The 22,036-nt window shown below is 40.3% G+C and overlaps 1 protein-coding gene across 1 annotated transcript in view; it reads right to left on the bottom strand.

Annotated features, from left to right (window-relative positions):
* The window catches only part of xpo4 (exportin 4), a gene marked incomplete at its 5' end in the record, with an annotated part of 30,427 nt that extends 14,193 nt beyond the window's left edge, over positions 1 to 16,234 (bottom strand). The window contains 7 exons of the mRNA XM_010793906.1: positions 698 to 843; positions 1,511 to 1,653; positions 1,907 to 2,083; positions 2,359 to 2,533; positions 11,016 to 11,173; positions 12,282 to 12,285; positions 16,206 to 16,234. Of these exons, the coding sequence (XP_010792208.1) occupies positions 698 to 843; positions 1,511 to 1,653; positions 1,907 to 2,083; positions 2,359 to 2,533; positions 11,016 to 11,173; positions 12,282 to 12,285; positions 16,206 to 16,234 (832 nt within the window). The remainder of the gene's footprint in view (positions 1 to 697; positions 844 to 1,510; positions 1,654 to 1,906; positions 2,084 to 2,358; positions 2,534 to 11,015; positions 11,174 to 12,281; positions 12,286 to 16,205) is intronic.
* Positions 16,235 to 22,036: the final 5,802 nt, after the last annotated feature.

Below are 22,036 nucleotides of genomic sequence, written 5' to 3'. Positions count from 1 at the left end.
AGAGAGTTAGCCCCCGCCCCCGCACACAGAGAGAGAGGGAGAGAGTTAGGCCCCACCCCCCGCACACAGAGAGAGACAGGGAGATCGCTCTTCTGGAGTGAAGAGAGCGTAAATAATGATATTGCAAGTTAGAAACGTAAGATGCATTTTGACAGACAAGACTCTTGGGGGAAAATACCCTGCATTTTGAATGTCCGATAGTCCACCATTAACACCTTAGTCCCGTCTCGTCAACGAAAACTAAATATACATTTCGTCAAAGTTTTCGTTATCAAGAATCTATTTTTAGCTCGTCATCGTCTCGTCTTAGTCATGTAAAAAAGGTCGTTGACGAACATTTTTCGTCTTAGTTTTTGTTGACGAAATTAACACTGACTGCAAGTGTAGTTTATATTTATGTTTTTTAAATCCTTGTTTAAGTATAAGTTATCGTGTGTGTAATATCCTGTGTGTGCGTACACTCTAAAATCAGCTATTTTAATTTACATGTATAAAACATAATGGTCGCATACTGTACTATCACCAGGAACAGGGGTTGATGCCATATGTAATCCATGTAGTGAGTTTGACGTATAAAGAAAGGTTTGCAAACAGAAACACTTAATTGAGAAAATTAAAAGGAAGATCAGACAACCCCAACAACATTTTCTAAAATAAATACACACAAAGAAACAGAGTGTGATGTTCTGCTGCTGACCTGAGACCAGTATGAGCCAGTGGATGTCCTCGTAGAGGTCGTCCAGGACTTTGCGGTCCATGGACTCGGGGTCGGAGGTGGCCATGAGGTGCTGCTGCGTGCTCTGCAGCTGGCCGTGCAGCCGCGTCACCCGGTCCTCCAGCAGGCTGCGGGGGGGGAGACAACGTTAACACAGGAAACACTGCTGCTGACACCGTCTGAACTAGTGTTAATTTTGTCAGCAATTTTTTTATTTAGTTTTAATCTTAGTCCTTTATCAAATGTCCTTGTTAGTTTTAGTCATATTTAGTCACATTCATCCTACTAAAAGTCTGAACATTTTAGTCTTATTTTAGTCAAAGACAACTAACCCTACTTTTTGTCAATGAAAAAAACTGACTATCAGATGTAACGTTATCTTTGATAATATTTAGTCTCGTCACTTTTCGTCAACGATATTGCATGTTGATTTCATTTCGTTCCAGGATCACACTGAAACTCCAATACATTTATAGTAATGCAAACTAAACTTTGCCACACTTTTAAAATCCCTAAAGACACAATATGGATACCCACTCTGTTTATCTGTATGTTGCCACATATATGTTGCTATGTGAATGTATATCTGTTGTGTAGCAGGTATGAAAACAAATACCCCTCTGGGACTATAATTCAAGATCTAATCGAATATCGCGCAAAACTAGAGAAACAATTGTTTTGTTTACAAATGTATTTCTGTTAGTTAAGATATACAAATCAGGTTTTACACACCGGTTGAATACATTTGACCACAGGAGAGGATATGAAGTACTGGGTTATGTGTTGTGTGTTTACTTTGTGAGCAGGGGGATGCAGTGGTCGGCGGCCACTCGTCCCAACATGCCGATGCTGGACAGCTGATCGCAGAACAGCTCTCTGTCGTCTTCCTGCAGCTCGTTGATCTCCTCCTCCTCGTGAGACGATATGCCGTTCACTGACTGAAAGATGAAGAAGAGAAGGATTTTTCATAATGACACAATTAATCAATGATGTCTCCATGGACACTTAAATAGCCAGATACATACATTTTATTTTAAGCACAAGTAGATCGAATATTATAACTCTCTTTACTTCTATCTTTTAACAACTTTTTATTTAAGGTCTGCCTTACATTTTTTAAAACCGACTGGCCTTCCTTCAGTAAATCACACTGTTTATCATTAATGAGAAGTATAGTCTCAAGAGTCTCACCAGGTTGCGGGTGCCGTCAGGAGCAGCTAGGTGACACTGGATGTACGAGTTGAAGACTTGGATCGCCGGCTGGACGAAGCAGCCGCGAGGAAAATGCTCCTCGTCCTGAACGAGCGTCAACCACGACTCGAGCAGCTTGTCGTACGCCTCCATGTAAACCATGTCGTCTTTATCCAGCTGAGGGAACAGACAAAGAGCGAAATGGATGTCAGCAAAACAATCTTTATTACAATGAGAGTATTCACATCTCCGGGTTCTGTTCTCTTGAATCAAATCAAACTTTATCCCAATATCACAAAACAAGCTCGTCTCAGTGGGCTTCACAGATTAAAAACAAACAACAACATTGTATATGACGGAGTTGCAGCAAAATGAGAAGACAAGATAGTGTGTGGAATACAAATAGAAATAAAACAATGAATGACTTGAAAGGTACAGGTGTTGTTACTCACCACCTCCTCTAGGGCGGCGCTGCGTCCGAACGAGCAGGTGAGCAGCGTGAGGCAGTTGATGAAGGAGGTGAAGAGGTCGCTGGGCAGCGCCGTCAGACATGTTCGAGGAAACATGGTGATCAGATTGGAGATGATGTTTGAGATGCCCATCGCCTCCGAGTCCTCGATCTCAATCCTGAGGATTAAGCATGGAAAAAAAGGTTAATTAAAATAAGGCAAGGCAAGTTTATTTATATAGCGCCGTTCAACACAAGGCAATTCAAAGTGCTTTACAAAAATGACAGACATTGAGAAACATATCATAACATGGCATTTAAAAACACTCATTTAAAAGCAAAGATAAAAACATGAATAACAAAAAGGTACGTGAATAAAAGTCACAGTGCAGTGAGAGATATGAATATATTATCAATTAAAAGCAGCGGCAAAAAGAAAAGTCTTCAGCCTGGATTTGAAAGTTAAAGGTAGGGTAGGTAAGAATGGAGAAACCAGCTCGAGTGCGCTAGAATTAAAAAATACGCAGTCGAAAGAAATCTGCAACTTCCTTCAGACTTCCTTACAGAGCCCCTCCTCCAACACACACGAGCGCGCACATGACCAATGAGGGCACGAGATAAGTTTGTGCACAGATGGAAGGCTGACAGGCAGGTAGGCCATCCAGTTACTTTAGCCGGGCCGGCTCAGATGATTGGTCGTGCTTTTTACAGCGCCACGGCTTCCACAGATGAAATATTTTTATGTATTTATTGTCAAAGCATTTAATGTATTCATTGCTATCGGGATGTTAAGAGCATTCCATGGAATATGACAAAAAGTGTTTCTGAAGTGAATTACCTACCCCACCTTTAAGTTCAAAACACTTTATGTGGAAGACTTCTTACAACGTATTCTCTTTTTGCCTAACGTCGTTTACAGAATCTCAAGGTGAGATTTTAACTTGAAACTCAGTACAGCATGTGATTGTAAGAATCCACTGGCATCATGTTTAGTGGTAAAAATCAATTTGCATGTCTTGACCGAAATGGTCAAACCTGTTATTTTCCATTTTTAAATCTGACTCGTGCTTTGGCTCGAGGAAGGACAGTTTCCACTCTGCAGGCTGAGGCTAAACTGGGGTCAATTTCCACTTTACCCCCTGGTGACCCCTGAGCAGTTTCCACAGCTGCATCTGAGGTTATATTTATGGTATTTCTGCCTCAAAGGGCAGTGCACAGTACAAAATGATAGAACAAATGGCTGTAATTACACTCCTCGTAGGACGGAGCATTTCATCATCAGAACATACCATGAAGAGTGAAGTGACATGTGTGGACACGCTAAAATCATATTGTGTTACATTTTAAAACCGGATAAAAAAGAGGTTTGTCATTTGAAATGTACACAATCAGGACCGACCTAACCACAGTGCCTGTACAACTAATGTGAGGAGGTATTGAATGATTGTAATAGGAAGACATTCATCATTTAAATAACATGCAACAAATGGGAGGATTGCGTGACCTACCACATGAGAAATAACTGTGAGCAAGCAGATAGAGGAAACAAAAACAAAAGTCTAAATCCAATGAATGTGAGGGACACGAGAGGAACAAAAGGGGGGGGAAAGGTCCGTTGAACAAAACAGGGAATCAGGCTGGAAAGTGCTGGGATTTATCCAAAAATGTGTTCCTAATTGAAAACACACTTGATAATAAATGTGTCTCTGTAGTCGCAGCACTGCAGGGTGACACGGAACATATATACGACAGTCTAAAAACATTAACACAAAATAAAGGTCCTGTTTTAAAGTTATAAAAACCCTACAAACTACCCAAAGTTTGCTGAAAATATGGCTGCACAAATATCAATAAATGTACGTACATCATCACATCTGACACACATTTAAAATAACTTTACAGATGAAATTATAATATTATTAATTATACATATTAATAGCTGTCAGTTGGCAAAACCTGACATTTTACAGACAAAATGAATTTGGTATTTAAATAATAGAAACCTAGACATTTAGTGGGCAGAGTATTTTAGAGTTGGATAAAGAAACATATATTTTTGGTTACAGACAAATACGATGACACAGATATAAAGTCATTAAGTTCTTATGCAATGCAAACATGTTTTTCTACGTTCTTGCAAAGATAATAATAGAAAGTCTAAATATGCTATGTGCTGACACTCAAGGGGGAATTTACCAAAAAAACCTCATCACCTCTTGAGGTTTCCTGCATATCTTTGCCTTTGCAGAATCGGAAAAAAGTCTGAGCCGTGAGTTTGTGTTTGAGCCGACACACCTCAGCACAGCCGGTCAGAGGCACGCTGTGTGAGAGGCCTCGCTAACCCCTATCAGATGGAGTTGGAGTTCAATTGCGAGCAGAACTGTTCAATCTCTGCAGATCGGCCATCCCTCTCCGCATGGTTTTCCGATGAGGCAATTGGAAAAAAGCTCCAAAAATAGGTGATTACAGACGGAGCGGGAGAGAGGAGGGAGAGGGAGAGACCCCTACTAACTGGGTCACATGGTGTGTGTGTGTGTGTTTCATTTATTTATACATGTGAGTGTGGTCCCTTAATTCAGATCAGAACCCCCTTTGACTATAAAATAAACTTGCCTTGCCTTTGACTACAGACACACCCACAAACGATCAAAAAATAGTTCCTCTATATTTATTGATAATCACACACACTGTTCCTATGAACACTGCTATTTATATTAAAAACCTCCACTAACCTATAACTTGTTTTATTTACGGATACAAAGTGACTACGTTAGGGCCACAGCATGATTACAAAAAATGGATGGAATAAATACAGGCAGAGAGAGATAGGAACTGAACATCACTGTTTTATACAGAAAGGTCTGCATCAGTGTTGCAATGGTGTCTGGTTGCATTTGTACACTTTGTATTCTCTGAGCAGATTGCCATTGATTTAATAAATATGTTGCTATGTTTTGACTTCTTCGTATAGGCAGAGTATATTTATGGCTGCTTGTGTTGTCAACGTTCGAGAAATGGTGTTTCTTCGTACAACTGAAACAAGTGTGTCAATAAAAAGTATCGTTAAGATTTTTAAACCTGGAGAGAATAATACAAAGCACTCATTTAATCACTTCAATAAGTAGCATACATTAAACATAGTGCATTAAGTCAATAGACATTTAACGAGGAGTTCAATCTTCTGGTTGCTCCATTATAACTTTTTTAGGGTCCATTTTGGCAGGATCAATTTAAGGCTTCATGACTGAACAATAAAACCTTAAATTGTTTTCTAAGAGCAGCTATAAACCAGTGGGGGGGGGGTAATAAGATCGGCTAATGCATTATTGTTAAAAGTCTTGCAGCTGCATTGAGTGAACAATATAACTTTCGAGGCAGGTTGAAATACTTGGCCTGAAAAATAGCTCTATTTTTAGAGTTTCAAATCATTTCTCACAGAGTTTGACTTTTTATTAGAATGAACCAATCTGTAATATAAATAGAGATTTGTTGCAGCACTGGCAGACTTATTTTACAACAGAAGAAGAGTGCTCTGCTTGAGTGCACTTTGGCATAACAAGGTGAGAAAGGGGAAAGTGTTCCCTCTAAATGCTCTTTAACTGGTGTATGACCCGAACCGCTGCCTCACTAGCTGCTAAAAACAGAGCAGTAATCTGCCTTAATGCATCCTCCTGAAGCCCGAAACACACTTATTCTCAGCGATGCACACAGAACAATCAATGGGCTCCAAACAAAGCCTCAGGGCTAGGGATGCATATCGTTGACTTTTTTACGATACCACTGAACGATACCGATACTCAACTGATACATATCGTGATACTTTGAAAATATATCATCCCACAATTACTCCCATGAAGCGCTTTACGATATAGTTAACATGTCAAATGAATATTAAATTCAATTGTGGGACTTCTTGGACCTTTTAGTACTGAACAAACAATGAAAAATGTATAAAAAATATGAAGAAAACCGATTATGGAATATCTTTTATAACACCCGCCATCAGGTGAGCCGCGTGAATAGCACATATTGTCAATGCAAACAGACCGTTATAGCACCGTTATAATGAATGTTAAACCTGAGATTCGACTAGAGAACAAATACATAATAGAATAATGGTCATGAGATCTCCGCATTGCACAAACAAACAAATCACATCTTTAAAATCAACATTTACCTTCACTGGTGAGAGAAAACAAATCCCATCACAGTTCAAACAATGAAAAATACATAAAAACGATTATGCAATCAAATTTATAACACCCGCCATCACGGGCCACGGACTCACTTTTAAAATTAATTAAAAAAAATGTAAAGCATCGAAACCGGATCTGATTTCGGTACGGTATACCGTAGCCACCAGTAACCGGTATTTCGGTAATACCGTATGCATCCCTACTCAGGGCAACACAACTCGTTTCTCAACACAACAACTTCTATTTCAAGCAATACGAGAATCACAGACTGAAAGTGGTTCTGTTTCTTTAACGACACACACCTTAAGTGTGGGGGAAACTTCTGTAGCAATGGAGAGTCAGGACTCAAAAGGCGCTTTCACATCAAGTACTTAGCCGTACTTAGTTCATCAGAACTCTTTAGTTCTGATGAACTAAAGAGCAGATCGCGTTCACACCGTAATATGTCCCTGAGGGTGGATTAGGCAAATGAAGCCGCTGACGTCACTTCGTCTTCTTCTGCTTTTTGGTGTGGACGCAACATTTCAAGAACTATCGGAACTAAAGAGGGAAAAGTACTCCGGTGTGAAAGCGCCTATTGAGACACGAGAAGAGCTGGAGCTTTGATGTCAAACACTGACGGTTTATTTGGAGCTTCGGGAAGAGAATTCAAACGACATGTCACGGGCCACGATCTGACCACACGGTTGAGATGCCACAATCAATTCTGAAGACCCCTCCTGTAGCTCCAGGTTTTAACTAGTTCAGAGTGTAATAATCAACATTCTTCAATAGATAGACTAAACAGCTGAGGACACTGAATCATAATTGTTGTCGCTTATGGCTCGGGGTCATCTACACCCCGAGAAGGATGTGTTCCAGGTGTCCCACAACAATAACAATCTCTGACCGAAAGTTGCCCAGTCACAAACTGGTAACAACAACAACTTGCTAGGGCAGCCCCTCCTTAAGGGAGATAACGGCTGCTCAAGGTTGGGCATCTGCGTCAGAGGGCAAAAAGTAAACATGTCGGGCGAAATGATTCCCTTAAGTATATTCTATTATTTCTCTGTAAATCGAAAAATGATTTCCTTGATTTGTTGAGTGCAGATCGAGTGTTTGATTCCTTCTGCAGGACAAAGGATAAAAACAAGTGCTGCATTTCTTCTGATTGGACGCTCTGATTACAGACTCTTGACTCCGAAGTCCAAAATGTCGCCTCTGCAGGAAGGATTAGGAGAATTGGTTTTGAGGCTGAGCTTAAGAAATGAAAAATGATTTTGTTTGCTCAGAACACTGAGGTTCAGAATTGCTTAGTAAAGGGATTTCAGCTAAATAAATCGAGCTTAATACTGAGTAGACACACAATTTATTTGAGTGAAAACCAATGCCATTTCCATGCATCATGAAAATCCGGTAATGCTGAAAATTTGCCAGAATTTCCCAACAAAATATCATCAATCAAAAATAGTTTTAGCTCACAGGTTGAATTATTTTCTCTAAAAATGTAAACAATCCTCACATTATCAGACTTAGTTCTGCATTTATTAATTGCTTGTTGTTTTTTCCTTTTTTCTTTTAAGAAAAGTTGGAATATAAATACTTAGTAGCTTATTTTATCATGAAATCGTCAAAATAGAACGGATAGATTAATTGTTTACTTCACATGTCTGCAATATGTCTTTTATAGTGAAGTGCATATATAACATAGCACTAAATAAAACCTTTTATCTTAACACTTCACTAATATTAAATGTACAATATTTTCTTGGTATACTAAAGTTGACTGTATATGGATATTATTATACATCCGATATAGCTAATTTTTCTGGAAAATCTAATGAGAAATGGTCAATCAATAAAATAACAATGCGAAAGTTATCTCATAAAGAAACCGATTGGATTTAATTGATTCCCCGCAAGAATCCATCACAACCAGATTTAACTACCTCGATATAAAAAGGTAAAGAACATTAGATATGATCTATGTTGAATATTTGTTTCATATTTCCCAAACGTACTCAGATTTTTCCTTTCTAAATCAAATGTTCCTTTTTTCGATTGCATCTGCCTTGATTTCCAGTTGATGTATAGGCTTCAAACTTAAAAAAAAAGTGTTTTGTGCAGTGTTGATTTACACTTAAAGGTGGGATAGGTAATTCACTTCAGAAACACTTTTTGTTATATTCCATGGAATGCTCTTAACATCCCGATAGCAATGAATATATTAAATGTTTTGACAATAAATACATAACAAAATATCATCTGTGGAAGCCGTGGCGCTGTAAAAAGCACGACCAATCATCTGAGCCGGCCCGGCTAAAATAACTGGATGGCCTACCTGCCTGTCAGCCTTCCATCTGTGCACAAACTTATCTCGTGCTCTCATTGGTCATGTGCGCGTTCGTGTGTGTTGGAGGAGGGGCTCTGTGAGGAAGTCTGGAGGAAGGGGCAGATTTTTTTCAGCTGCGTATTTTCAAATTCTAGCGCACTCGAGCTGGTTTCTCCATTCTTACCTACCCTACGTTTAAAACCGGCTGGAGAGAGAGAAGAGCTTGTCTTCAGTTCAGTGACAAACAGATGCTAAATCAGAACCCATTAAATCACAGACTCAACAAGCAATTACTTCCTGTAAATAAAGCAGAACTGGCTCAGAGTGACTCACATCTCTGCTGCGCTGGCCTCCATCACTTGTTGAGTCTCTGAATTTAAGAAACATTAAATCCTTGAGATACCCGAGGAGGATAAACAGCCACGGAGACGGTAGCCAAGGTTTTATCGAAGTTATTCTGCTCACTGATCCTGCTTCTTGAATACTTCAGTGGAAAAGACCAGCTGAGGTTTTATTAAAATAACCCATTACATTTAGATTTAAATATATAAAAGGCAGAGCTTATGACAGAAATGATTCAGTTAGTGTAGTCCAACTTTGGCTTTTTGACTTCATGTGATTTTTGCGCACTATTTTCCAATACATCACTGCGCAGTACGATTAATTTAGCAAAGGGAAAGTTCATTTATTTTAGTGTAGCGGTTGTGTAATAAGCTCAGCATCCCGAGGGGAGCTGCTTTCAAAAGGCAGGTCTGAATTAGTTCCTTCTGTGGTTTCTAAAGCCTCACTATCAAGACTAGCCAAATGTTCAGAATAAAGCATGAGAGGGATTAATGTGACGTGATGAAAAGAGTTGAATGACTGCTTATATCAACTGGAACAAAAACAATGTAATATTCTCTAATCCCCTGAATGTGGACTTCTTCTCCATCTGGGGATTTACCAAAGTCTGCAGTCTGGTTGTTTCTATGGACTCCACCCTCTTTTTGCACACATACCCATCTCATCCCGTCTGTGTATTTCATCCTGCGTTCATATTAGTGGAACATTTCAAAAGGGGCCAGTATATGTTTATTTTCCAGTTCATATTTGTATCTCTACTCTGACATGTCTCCATGCTTTAATGTGCTGCAGCACCTTTTTTCACCCTCTGTCTGAAACCAGAGCCCAGTCTGCTCTGATTGGTTAGCTGGCCGGCTCTGTTGTGATTGGTCAACCGCTAAGAGATGTCCCGCCCCCTAAGCCTATCACGTACAATGTGTCGGAGCGCTAGCCAATAGAAGCGCGAGTTTAACATAGTAATATGATAATGTTACACAAGTAGGATTTATAATAGCTTTTTTAGTTTTCAAATTGTAATGTTTTTTATATAAAGCACTAAAAGAAATAACCTTGTTCCAGAAATTTGACAAACATAAACATATCTTGCCTGCTTTGCTTTGCCTTACATTTGAAACGCTGTGCGGGTTGCTGCTTTGAGCTTTGTGAGCTGTGGGTTCTTTAACTTTCGAGCTGGGATTCTGCCACTGAAAGCCAGCAAGCCTTACGGTCTTCAATGTCTGTACAAAATGTAATGGCAATCAATCCAATAGTTGTTGAGATATTTCAGTCTCAGTCGAAGTGGTGACAGACTAACATTGCCATCCACAAAGCGCTGGTTAAGAAAGATTTAGTGCAGACTAAAAAAGACAAAATGTTTATTAAATCTGTTGCTGGTGGCGAGTAAAAAAGCTCTTATCACCAGATAGCCCAACTTTAAACGCATGGTTGGATATTACAACGGACATTTACAAAATGGAGATCATCACCTGTCAATCACAAACTGGGACTATTTATGTCACGATGGAGAAAGTGGACTGATTTCGTAAAACCTCATAGTCCAGATTTTATTTTTACAAACGTATGATTTAACTGTGAAGTCCTGATCACTCCCTAATGCTTGTATTATTCGTACTTTTTACAGTTTTTATTTTATCTGTGTAAAAAAAACACAAAAGGCAGATGTACAATTACTATGTCTCGGAAAAACACTAATTGTTTGCCGCCAAATGTCAATAAAAAAAATCTGTGACTAAAGAATTAAGATTTAGTACAAACAGAACGACTGTATAGCTATCAGAGACACCAGCAGACAGAGTAAAGGGCAGCACTGACCCGTTGATCATGCTGAGCAGACCCTCCACCAGGTGGGCCAGGTAGGACACCTGCGCGCCCTCATCGGGGAACACGGGCCCGTGCATGGAGGCCAGCTGGGCCAGGCACTGCAGAGAGTCCTGCGCCATGTCCGAGTCCTCGCGGATCTTCCTGTGTACCTGCAGCAGGACAGAAGGAATGTAGGTCTTAGTCGTCAAGGTATAACAGAGGAATCTTATCAACTGCTCAATGAACCAGCAGAATAGAATTGGAGCGATGAAACCCTCTGGTCACACATGCAGAGCACACAGTGACATTTGTTCTCTGCTTTTGACCCATCCTAGTAGTAGGAGCACTTTAGATTCGGGTTGGAAATAAAAGCACTCACAAAAGAACAGACCGACTTCAAATATATGGAAAAACTTCTCCACAAACTTGCTTTTAACTATTTATTTAAATAGATTCAGACAGATTAGTATCGTCTTCAGGACCGCCTGCAATATGCAACAGTCATTTATTTCACTGTTTGGTTTAAAGCTAAAGTCTGAGTTAGTGTTTCAAATTCTCCCCGATTCACACGACCACCTGCAGGACTGCAACGCATCTACCCGACGTTCTCAGAGGGCTTTTTCTAGATAACAGCAGGAGAATACGCTTAGAGTTAAAGACTTGAATGCCATTACAAGGAAAAAAAAGACCTTGCTGAAAAGAAATAAATTAAAAGGAGTAAAACAGAGAAGTGAAAACAGGAGAATCAGCATATTATTATTAATTTTTTAATTGTGACAGCATTGCCTCATATAGCAAGAGCAAAACATTTTGTAGCTCCTAAGAGAGGGACACTATTCAGCGACACAACTTGAGTACATGTCGGTGAAGTGTTTTAAAAACATCTGCTTGGTTCCTCCGTGCCGTTTGTAATTTATATGAAACCGGTGTTATCATTTTTGATACATATAAGTCTTTGTTGAATTAGTTGTGGTACAGTACGGAGTCTAGGTCTACATTTATATTTTTCATTTTGAATAATTGATTTAATTTGACTCAAAGAAATGGGATGTTAACTTTTTTCTTAAATGCAAGTCTTAAAATTGTATGCATTTTACTGAATGCGAATTAATAGTACACCACTTTTTAATGATTTGACTGTATAAAAAATCAGGTTCAAATTCACATCAAATAAACTAACGAATAGACAGAATTAAGTTTTTGCTAAGATCGACACTTACCAATTATATGTTGATGCAACCTAGTGTAGCTACGGTAAGGGAGTGTTACAAGTTTGACGGTGCTGACGTTTTCAAAAATAAAATAAAATAAGAATCTGAGGATTTTAAATCACAAAACACTCCGGTCAGTTCTCTCCCAACGATCCACAAAAGAGTAGTAGAAATATTGAAGACCTTTGTATGTGAAATGTAAGCATTTTACTGTTTTCTAAGGCTTTTATTTGAACTGAATTCAATTATTGTTTAAGACTTTTTATCCCTGCAACTGCCTGATGCCTAACGCGTCTACGGAGGGAGAAAGAGGGACCCTCGGTCACATCGCCTTAGATACAGTGAGTGTAAAAGCAAATGTAATCTACAAGTGGTCATTTTGTTCAGATGCTCTGGTGATACTTTCATGCATTTTGTCAGTGGACTTATTAAACAAACTGCAATCAGAAGACCACTTTGAAACAGAAAAGTCGTTGACCGAGAACATAAAGGTGAACCTCTCGCCCTCCTGTCACCTCTGTCAGAAACAGATCAGCTGAAAGCGGTCAGGAGTAATACTCACTGCCGTCACCCAGCACCCGTAAAGCTGAGCTGAAACGAAATTGCGAATTGATTTTTTTGTAACACGTCTGTCTCTTCAGACGCTGTGACCCCCGGCCTCAGACTAACAATCACTGAGCTGGTCTGAGCCCACAGACAGCCTCAATCAAACCCAGAGAGGGAGATATCCGGCTCCTGGTGGAAAAAGCACCGCTCGAGTCAGTCTCATCTCGGCTCTGAGCTGCTGTTTGATTGTGGGATTTGGAGGTTGGTCCGTGCTGAGCTGTCACACTCCGACAACAGAGGAAGAAGCATTGTGTCACAGACAGACAGTTACAGTGAGGAAGCAGCACTGAGAGTTAACACAGCAGCATGGGTTTCCACTGACTGAACTACACGGAGCTCAAATACCTTCCCTCCTGTGGCTTTCTTCTCAGCCGGTCCAAGATTTTTCGTCTGTTTCTTTTTCTTCTCCCGCTTCTTTGACTGTCATCCTTTTAAATCCAGACTGAGAGCTTCTTCATCGGCTCCACACAACACGTGAGCGCGTGACTCCATCGCAGACGCAATCAAACTTTAATTCTCCCTTCTTCTTCTTCCTGCTCTCAAATCTTCTTTCCCCTTCTTACTCCCTCCCCTCAGATTCTTTCTCACTGCTTTTCCTCCTCCCCTCTGGAGCCCCGTTACTCGAAAGCAGCTGGGAAGAGATCTCCGATGCTAACGTAACGCAGCCAGTGCCTCTGTAGTCTTTTCTGCTGCTGCCCTCTTCCAGAGCGTGAAGTCATCCTCTGGAAGAGCTCAGTGAGAGGAGGGGGAGCCGGGTGAGTGAGCAAGAGAGAGAGAGAGAGAGAGTGGGAGGGAGGGAGAGAGAGTGGGAGGGAGGGAAGGGAGAGGTAGTGCAAGGCCAAAGGATTGAACAGCGCGAGCTCTGAAAAAGCAGCTGCACCAGCGAATGATCCATGCGATTCCAGTAATGTCAGTCGCCTTGAGTCTGACTATAGATACCCAACGTGTGTGTGTGTGTGTGTGTGTGTGTGTGTGTGTGTGTGTGTGTGTGTGTGTGTGTGTGTGTGTGTGTGTGTGTGTGTGTGTGTGTGAGTATGCAGGGAGTGGGAATGGGAATGAAGAAAGGAGAGAGAGAACAAGATACAACAATATGGAACATTTTGGGCATGCAGCTCAGATGACAGCTCGCTGATTAATCGATGGGTTCGGTATCTGCAGAGTTGGCGTTGTCAAAGTTGCTAATTTGGTGCTTATTACGGTTGCTTTGGTAGAGAGCGAGCGAGACTCTTTTGCATTTAATGAAAACTGCATAACGCAACGTGTTAAAAGTCGACTCAACACAAAGGGTCACAAGAATGAAGCCTAAATAAAGAACTGCAAAATAAAATATGGTTGTAACTTTTGAATTTCAAATAATCATTTCAGGTGACTTCAGAATGTTCTTGTTTAATTGTGTATTATATACAATGACACAAAATAGTGAAACATGTTCATTATCATTTCTAAGAAAGTAAGACCCAGAGACATTTCATTTACTTTCATATATGAGTAAAAAGCATCAAAATCCTCACATCGGAGAAACAAAATTTGGCATTTTTAAGTAAAAAAGTATTAATTTATCGTCCAAAAAGAATCAAATCTCATTTAGATCCAACTTCAGTCACCTGACAGTGTTTGATTCTCAGATTGGACGAGATCCAAGGATAACAAAATCCCAAAACTATTTCTTTATAGCTAAATCTACAGCTCACAACTGCAGTGTCTCTGCTGTCTGAGCATTAAAGAATAGCCAATACCAGAAACAAACATTACCTACTAAGCAATGTTGCTTAATGTGAGTACCTGTGACTGGGAATCTGTCATGAAAAGGATTTGAAAAAGCATCCTATTCTGGATTCAGATTCATTAATAATATAAAAAACACATTTCTGTCTGTCCTAAAGAAGTATTGGGTTTCAGTACGCAGCTGTAATAAGGACAAAGAATATAACTGGAGGGAAAAGAAAGGGCGAAGAATAACGAGGAAGTGAGTCGAAGCGAGAAGAAAATGTGCTGAAAACTGAGGTGAGGAGAGAAGCATGTCGACAATGAGGTGAGGAAGAGGGTGAGGGAAAGAGGATGCTGGACGACAGATAGAGGAGGGGAGAGCGATGGTGGTATTTATAGAAAGAGACAAAGCCTGGTGTCTGTTACCTCGGGGGCTCAGAGGCTCATCTTTCTGTTTTTTTCAAATCAACACTGAGCTTCCCACTTATTGTCTTTGCTCTCTTTTTCACCCTCCCTCTCTCTCTCTCTCTCCCTCTCAGATTGGGTTACTGTCTGCCTGCAGGAGAGTCTGAGGAGAATCAGCTGCAGCCTCATCAGTCGCTGCTCTCCTCACTGATTGTGTTTACGGGCTAAACACCAAACCACTCACTCTGTCTGCTCTGCACCGCTACCTCTTTCCAGGAACAGTGGGGTAGGTTTCCATCACCATGTAGCTGTACAGTGATACCGTATATCAGTGGCGAACCGTGTCTATCACAACTGGACCTTCTGTACACACACACACACACACACACACACACACACACACACACACACACACACACACACACACACACACACACACACACACCCTCGTCACATTAATCTAGATCAGGGGTGTCAAACTTAAGGCCCGGGGGCCAAATCCGGCCCGCAACTTCATTTCATGTGGCCCCGCAAGAGCTCTGAAAGAATATAATATGTTTATTTATTATAATAATATGTTTATGTTTATTTATGTTATATGCCGATTTACAGAAGCACGTTGTCCATAAACTACATGTCCCACAATGCATCTCAAATTTTGACTTTTTTTCTCAGAAGTTGACTTTTTTTCTTCAAGAATATGCATTTTTTCGCAGAATATTATTATATATTTTTCAAAATGTCCACTTCTTTTTTTTGTTTTCAGAATTTGGCATTTCTTTAAATCATTTTGTGACATTTACTATGACGCACTGAAGAGACTTGCAATTATTTTTCCCGTAGACTTTCTGCTTTCAGACGTAGTTAATTAGGAAGTTATTACCCTATGCGATAATAATCAAGCAGAGGCAACTATGTAATATATAACACATTATTTTATAATATTATATTTATATATGTTTTATATAGTCTTAAACCTACAAACGGCCCTTTGAGTGACAACCATAATGCTGATGTGGCCCGGCAATTAAATTGAGTTTGACACCCCTGATCAGATCCTCTGTCTCGAGCCAGTTAACTAGGCGGGCCTCTAGAGCACCCTGGAACCGAGCAAACTCTGAAAAGAATACGCCCATTGGCTTACAAATCCAATATATGATTGGTTGATCAAACTGTCAGTCCAAACGTACGCTCTCATTCAGTGCGACGGCCCAGGGCATTCTATCAAGGATGTAGGATACCTTGGTTTGAAGGGATATTCATACCCAGAGACCAGAACAGATCTGATTGTTTGCTTTCTTTCTAACACAAAACCACTGAAATTCTCTGAATTACCTTGAAGGCCCTGACGGTCGCACTGCCGTCATATATCCATATATTCTCTTGTAATTTCAATGAAGAAACTATATCTAGATATTATTATCCTTGTGTTTATTCTCAGTTGTAACTATGCTTTTCTCCCTATTCTATTGCAGGCGTATAAACACATGGAGTTTTCCCTTAGGGGATCCAATAAAGCGTCTATATCTTATTTGAGTGTCTGTATTTTGCTAATCATAATGAAGGAAAGCATTGAAATATTAATGTTTTGTGTTGTCTGTTTAGTGCTACCAGTCTATTTTGTGAGTAGTACTCGAACATGTGTTTATTCAGAGATAAATGGATGTGCATAAAACCACATGAGTTGTGTGTGTGTGTGTGTGTGTGTGGTGTGTGTGTGTGTGTGTGGTGTGTGTGTGTGCTGTGTGTGTTGTGTGTGTGGTGTGTGTGTGTGTGTGTGTGTTGTGTGTGTGATGTGTGTGTGATAATTGTGTTTGCATGTGGATACACACTCAATCTAATTTGAGCCGGCTCTGCCAATCACTCGGAGCAAAACAGAAACTAAAGATTCGAGAAACACAAACGACACAGCTGACGCCAAAAATTACAAGACGCCTAGTTTGTGTAATCTCCCTTTCTTTTTCCGTCACTGTGGTCACCAGGTGTTAAATCGACAAGGAGGAGTGTGGTTATTTTCATAACGCCAAACCACCGGGTCCTTCTTCATTTCAAATCTACCAACGACAATTTATCCAAATCTCCCTCACCAATTGATTCATGTTTCGACTCGCATATAAATTGTATTTATTCCTTCAATCTCTTGGTGTTGTCTCCCCCCCCTTTTTTTCTATCCAACACATTCTCCTTCTTTCTTTGTTTATCATCTTCAAAAACACTCGATCCTGAGTCAGAGTTGTCACCAAGCTGAAGTGGAAAGAGATGAATTACTTGTCCACAAGACACTTTGAAAAAAAAACTTAAGGCTGGCATTAAACAACGTTTAGCAGCAAACAAAATGGCCTGGCTCAACTGCATTATTAGTGAGCCAGATTAAAGAAAATGTTGCATGTCCAATCAGAGAGGAGACCCCCTGTCTCAAGCTTCACACAGGATCATTAGCCATCATTAATGATTAGTTTTGGTAATTGGCTTGAATAGGCAGATATGCTGCAGCACTTGTATTACCACTTGGGATCTGATTGTCATAGTTTTGGCCATCATTTCCATAGATATGATTAGAGTGTCCCGATCCGATCACGTGATCGAGGATCGGAGCCTATCACGTGATTTTTGAAAAGATCGGGAATCGGGAGGAAAAAAATTGGGGATCGGGATTCTTTTTTATATATTTTAATACTTTGTATTTATGTTACAAAACAAAAATGACCAATGTTCAGTCTTAAAGTCGTTTTGGTTTAAAAAATACACAACATCATGTATGTGTTGCTTCTTTTGGCTTGTTTTCATTAGACCCTGGTTTGCTTATTTCTCTCCAAATCTGGCAACAGAGTGGGAGCGGCAGTGGTCCTAATAGTAGCGGTAAGCTAACGAGAGGCTACGTTCAGCTGGTGACTCGGAGTTGGGACAGAGAAAAATGTCAGGAGTTTGGAAGTATTATTAAAATTGAAAAGCGAAGGCAGTTTAACCAGCCAGGATTTGTGGAAAGAACAGAGCTACGTTCAACACGACCAATCTAATACGCCACCTGAGAAACAAACACCAACAACAACACGACGAGTACACAGCGGCCACTCAGGTGACGGCACTGAAACAACCGACACTTTCAGAGACTTTTAAAAGGAAAGAGAAACTGCCCCAGAACAGTGGAAAGGCCAAAACAATAACAGCCAAGATAGCTGAATTCATCGCGTTGGATGACGAGCCGTTATCTGTTACCTTTTTTTCTCTTAATGCATTGCATAAAGATCGGATCGGGAAAAACCGGTATCTGCAGTTTGGCAAAATCAAATGATCGGAATCGGATCGGGAGCAAAAAAAGGTGATCGAGACATCCCTAGATATGATACTATACTTAATGTTTTAATTGCTATTCTCTTGTTCAAACAGGTCACCCAACGGGGTTTAAGGCACTGACCGTTAACAACATTACACCTCATTAGCTTTTGACTGAAAATAAATACTTTAAAATAAACTACATTTCAGTGTGTTGGGACTAGAATCTAGAGCTGTCAAGTTTTGAGATTATTATATTAGTAATTTGAGTTGAAAATCAAGTGTGAGGGCACCAGAAACATCATTAATAATAACCCATCAGTAACTCTGTGTGCCATGTGCGTAGTAATTTCACAGTTGCTTTTATTTTAAAATAAGTTTGACTGTCACATTTGTCTTCTGTTAGTCATGCTGTCTGACTTGTCTGTAGTGATGCCGCTGTGTTCCCAGAACTCAGCAAATAGCTCACGAGCAATGACGGTCAAATCTATAAAAATAAACTCCTGATTTTAAGAATAATCCTTTAGTACGGGTACTAAAAACATGCGTGAGTGATGAGAACAGCAGCCTGCGGTAAACTCCTGATCGCTGAGGGAGCCCTGGAGCCAGTTAATGGGAAACTGACAGACACCCACCCACAGAGGGACAGACCCCCCCCCTCCCATGAGTCCCTCAGCAGGGTAAAGAGTGTGTGTGTGTGATGGGTGGGTTACTGAGGTTGTTAACAGGGGCCCCTAATCCTGGGGCCGGGCTCTAATCCTGCCACTGGTCTGTAGTGGACTGTGACCCTGATGGCGCGTGTCTCTGAGTGCCCCCTCCCCACAGACACACACACTAACACAGACACAGACAGATACACACTTAGGATGTGCAGCCTGTTACCCCACACAGCTGAGGAGACACAGCAGCTGGAAAAGCAGAAAGACCCCCATTAAATTGAACAAATACACACACAGACACTACACAGACCAATGCAGAGGGTACACACAATAATACTACACAACACTAAAATGTACACAATCCCACTGAGACAGATATGCACACAACTCCACCAGGAGGATGCTGTAACACACACACTCACACACGGACACACAGAGAGAGACAGGCAGACAGCTGACGGTGCCGCAGCCGTCTCACAATAACAAACAGTTGAGCTACTAGAAATACCAGAGTGAGAGATGAGACCGAAGGCGTGAAAACTGAAACCAACACAAAACACATCCTGCAGATTCCAGCAGCAAAGAGAACCCACCGAAAAATGACAAACATTTGTATTCATCCCGAACCCCTAACTGCCGAGAGCGGCCAATCAAATCCCTGATTAGGGCTGAGCGCTTTGTGTTACAAACCTCTGATTACTGCCGCTGTTTGCAGCCAATTACAGTTATCAGTGATTGCTTTGTGAATTCAGAGGCAGAACAATCACACTGAAAACTTTCTCGGGATTAATGCCCTGTTTTTACGTGTATCTATTCTGTTTATTTACATGGAGGAAGCTATAAGACAGGCATTTATACTGGTTTTGTTCACCAGTTATCAAGTGTTACCAAAGACCAACCATAAATAACCACAATGTTAAACTGAGTAAGAGACACCTGAGGATTTAGAAGATATTTTTGCCGCTGAACAAGTTGCAGAAGAAAAAGGTGCTGAAGTGAGAAGACAGTTGCTATCCCGTATAGAAACACCAGAAGTCAATACGTTTTAAGTGACAACATGACAATCAATCCTAGAGGCACGTTGTGTAGGATTTCCTTACAGTAAAATACATAAATACAGTATTAACTGACTCGTAGATAAGCCTTCTCAATCAGCACTTTAAGTGTTAGACGTGTCTGTATCGACAGAGATCCCGCCTCATATCGGTATTTTCTTTAAATGTTCCTGGAGCGAGGATGTGTCTGTTCTGTTGCCAACCTTATTGAAACAAAGCAACACAAGAAGGTAAGGACGCATCTAAAAGTTGGCCAAGGGAATAGTGGACATATTTTTTCAATCATCAGTCGTGTGTGGTTTTTAGAATTTTTCAGATTCAAAGGAAAGCCTTGTCTCTTTTTTTCTCAAAATAATTCCCGCTTATTGACTGAAGCAGCTTCTCCAAAGACCAAGAAACAACAACTAGAGTTTTCCTAAAGCATCTGATTTATATTGCTACTGTTTGGCATCAGTGGAGCAGTGTCGAGCAGCAGCGTAATTCCCCAAGAAGACTGCAAACAAAGTGCCAGAAATTATAGTTTATTCAAAACTCTGACTGTAAAATATGATTTGTCTTTTGTTTGTGGGAGAACAAAAAGGCAATTAAATTAAGAAAAACCTGCACAAATAACACACCCCATCATGCTGAATCATCAAACTACGCATGGCAGCCCACAGCTTTCCTACTGTTAGTGTGTGTCAGGGCAAAGAAGGTTAAATGAGTGGACCAGTATCCATTCAATATTCAAAATGGACGGATCGGGTGAGGTCAACAGTGACAGGGTGTAACTGCAGAGAAGTACACAGAGGTATTGATGTTGGTAGAGATACAGGTGATTCCAGGTGAAGGATAAAGAGTGATCTTGATAAATATACAACCTGCAATAAAATCCACCCTTCCACTTTTGTTGTCTAATAATAGTGGGAGAGACTAAGGGCGCTTACTGGATGTGTCATTTTATTTTATCAGAATTCTTTGTTGAGTGAAAACTCAGTGATACAAAGAGAATATAATCAGCTTATCTTATCATTTATGACTCACTTAATGTCCCTGTATATCACATTCAATGTTCATAAAGTTTTACAAGTAAAGTTTTTAGCTTTGTTAACATTATTTGTTCAATGATAATATACATTTAAACATTAACAGAGGTGGGACGCAAGTAGATTTACTCAAGTACGGTACTTAAGTATAATGTTGAGGTACTATTTTATGTGTCTTAATACTTCTACTCCACTACATTTAAAAAGGAAATAATGTAATTTTGCTCCACTATTATGGAGAATTATACTATTGTTAGGGACCCACTTCATTTCCCTTGGGACCCTCTCAAATGACCACCTGTGGGTCTTTGGGATTAAAACGTATCACTAGGGATGCTCCGATCGATCGGCCGATATTCACTCTCTGCCGATCGATCGGTGCTCTCTAAAAATGCAGATCGTGACGTAAAATACGTGACACTTTTCTCTGTGCACGGCAAAACAAGCTCGCCATAATGGCTTCACCGGTCTGGCAGTATTTTATGGTGTCCGAAAAACACAGGTATGCAACGTGTGTGAAGCAGAAATCCTGCAGCTCCGCCAGCTGTGACGGACCGGTGAGCGAAACACACACTAAAGAGTTAGACATAACACACTTAGCTATTTGATCTACCTCTATATTTATTCTTCACTGTCGGGTCACTCATTACTGGATCAGTGAGCTGCATGAGACACTGACAGGCTGTCAGGAGAGAGAGAGCGAGAGAGAGAGAGAGAGATAGATAGATAGATAGATAGATAGATAGATAGATAGATAGATAGATAGATAGATAGATAGATAGAGAGAGAGAGAGAGAGAGTACTTCATTTGAATGTAATAATTATGTTGGATGTTGTTTGTGGAAGCTCCAGTGAATGAGCACTATTAACTGAGTTCTAAACATCACTTTAAATGTTAGATCCCCATAGGCCCCGCCCACTGATTCCGGCGATCGGCCCCAAAATTGGCGATCGGAGCATCCCTACTAATCGCCATCATTTAATTTCATATTCTGTTCTTGTACATATCGTATATTCTATTGACATGTATATAGACTTTTTGCACTACTTTTTATTTGTATTTTTGTATTTTATTGTTGCGTTGTTGGAGAA

Source organism: Notothenia coriiceps, unplaced genomic scaffold, assembly GCF_000735185.1.
Source record: "Notothenia coriiceps isolate Sejong01 unplaced genomic scaffold, NC01 NC01_scaffold00001982, whole genome shotgun sequence".
NCBI lineage: Eukaryota > Metazoa > Chordata > Actinopteri > Perciformes > Nototheniidae > Notothenia > Notothenia coriiceps.
The sequence above is the reverse complement of the archived record's forward strand: the minus strand, read 5'-3'. Positions and strand labels throughout refer to the sequence as shown.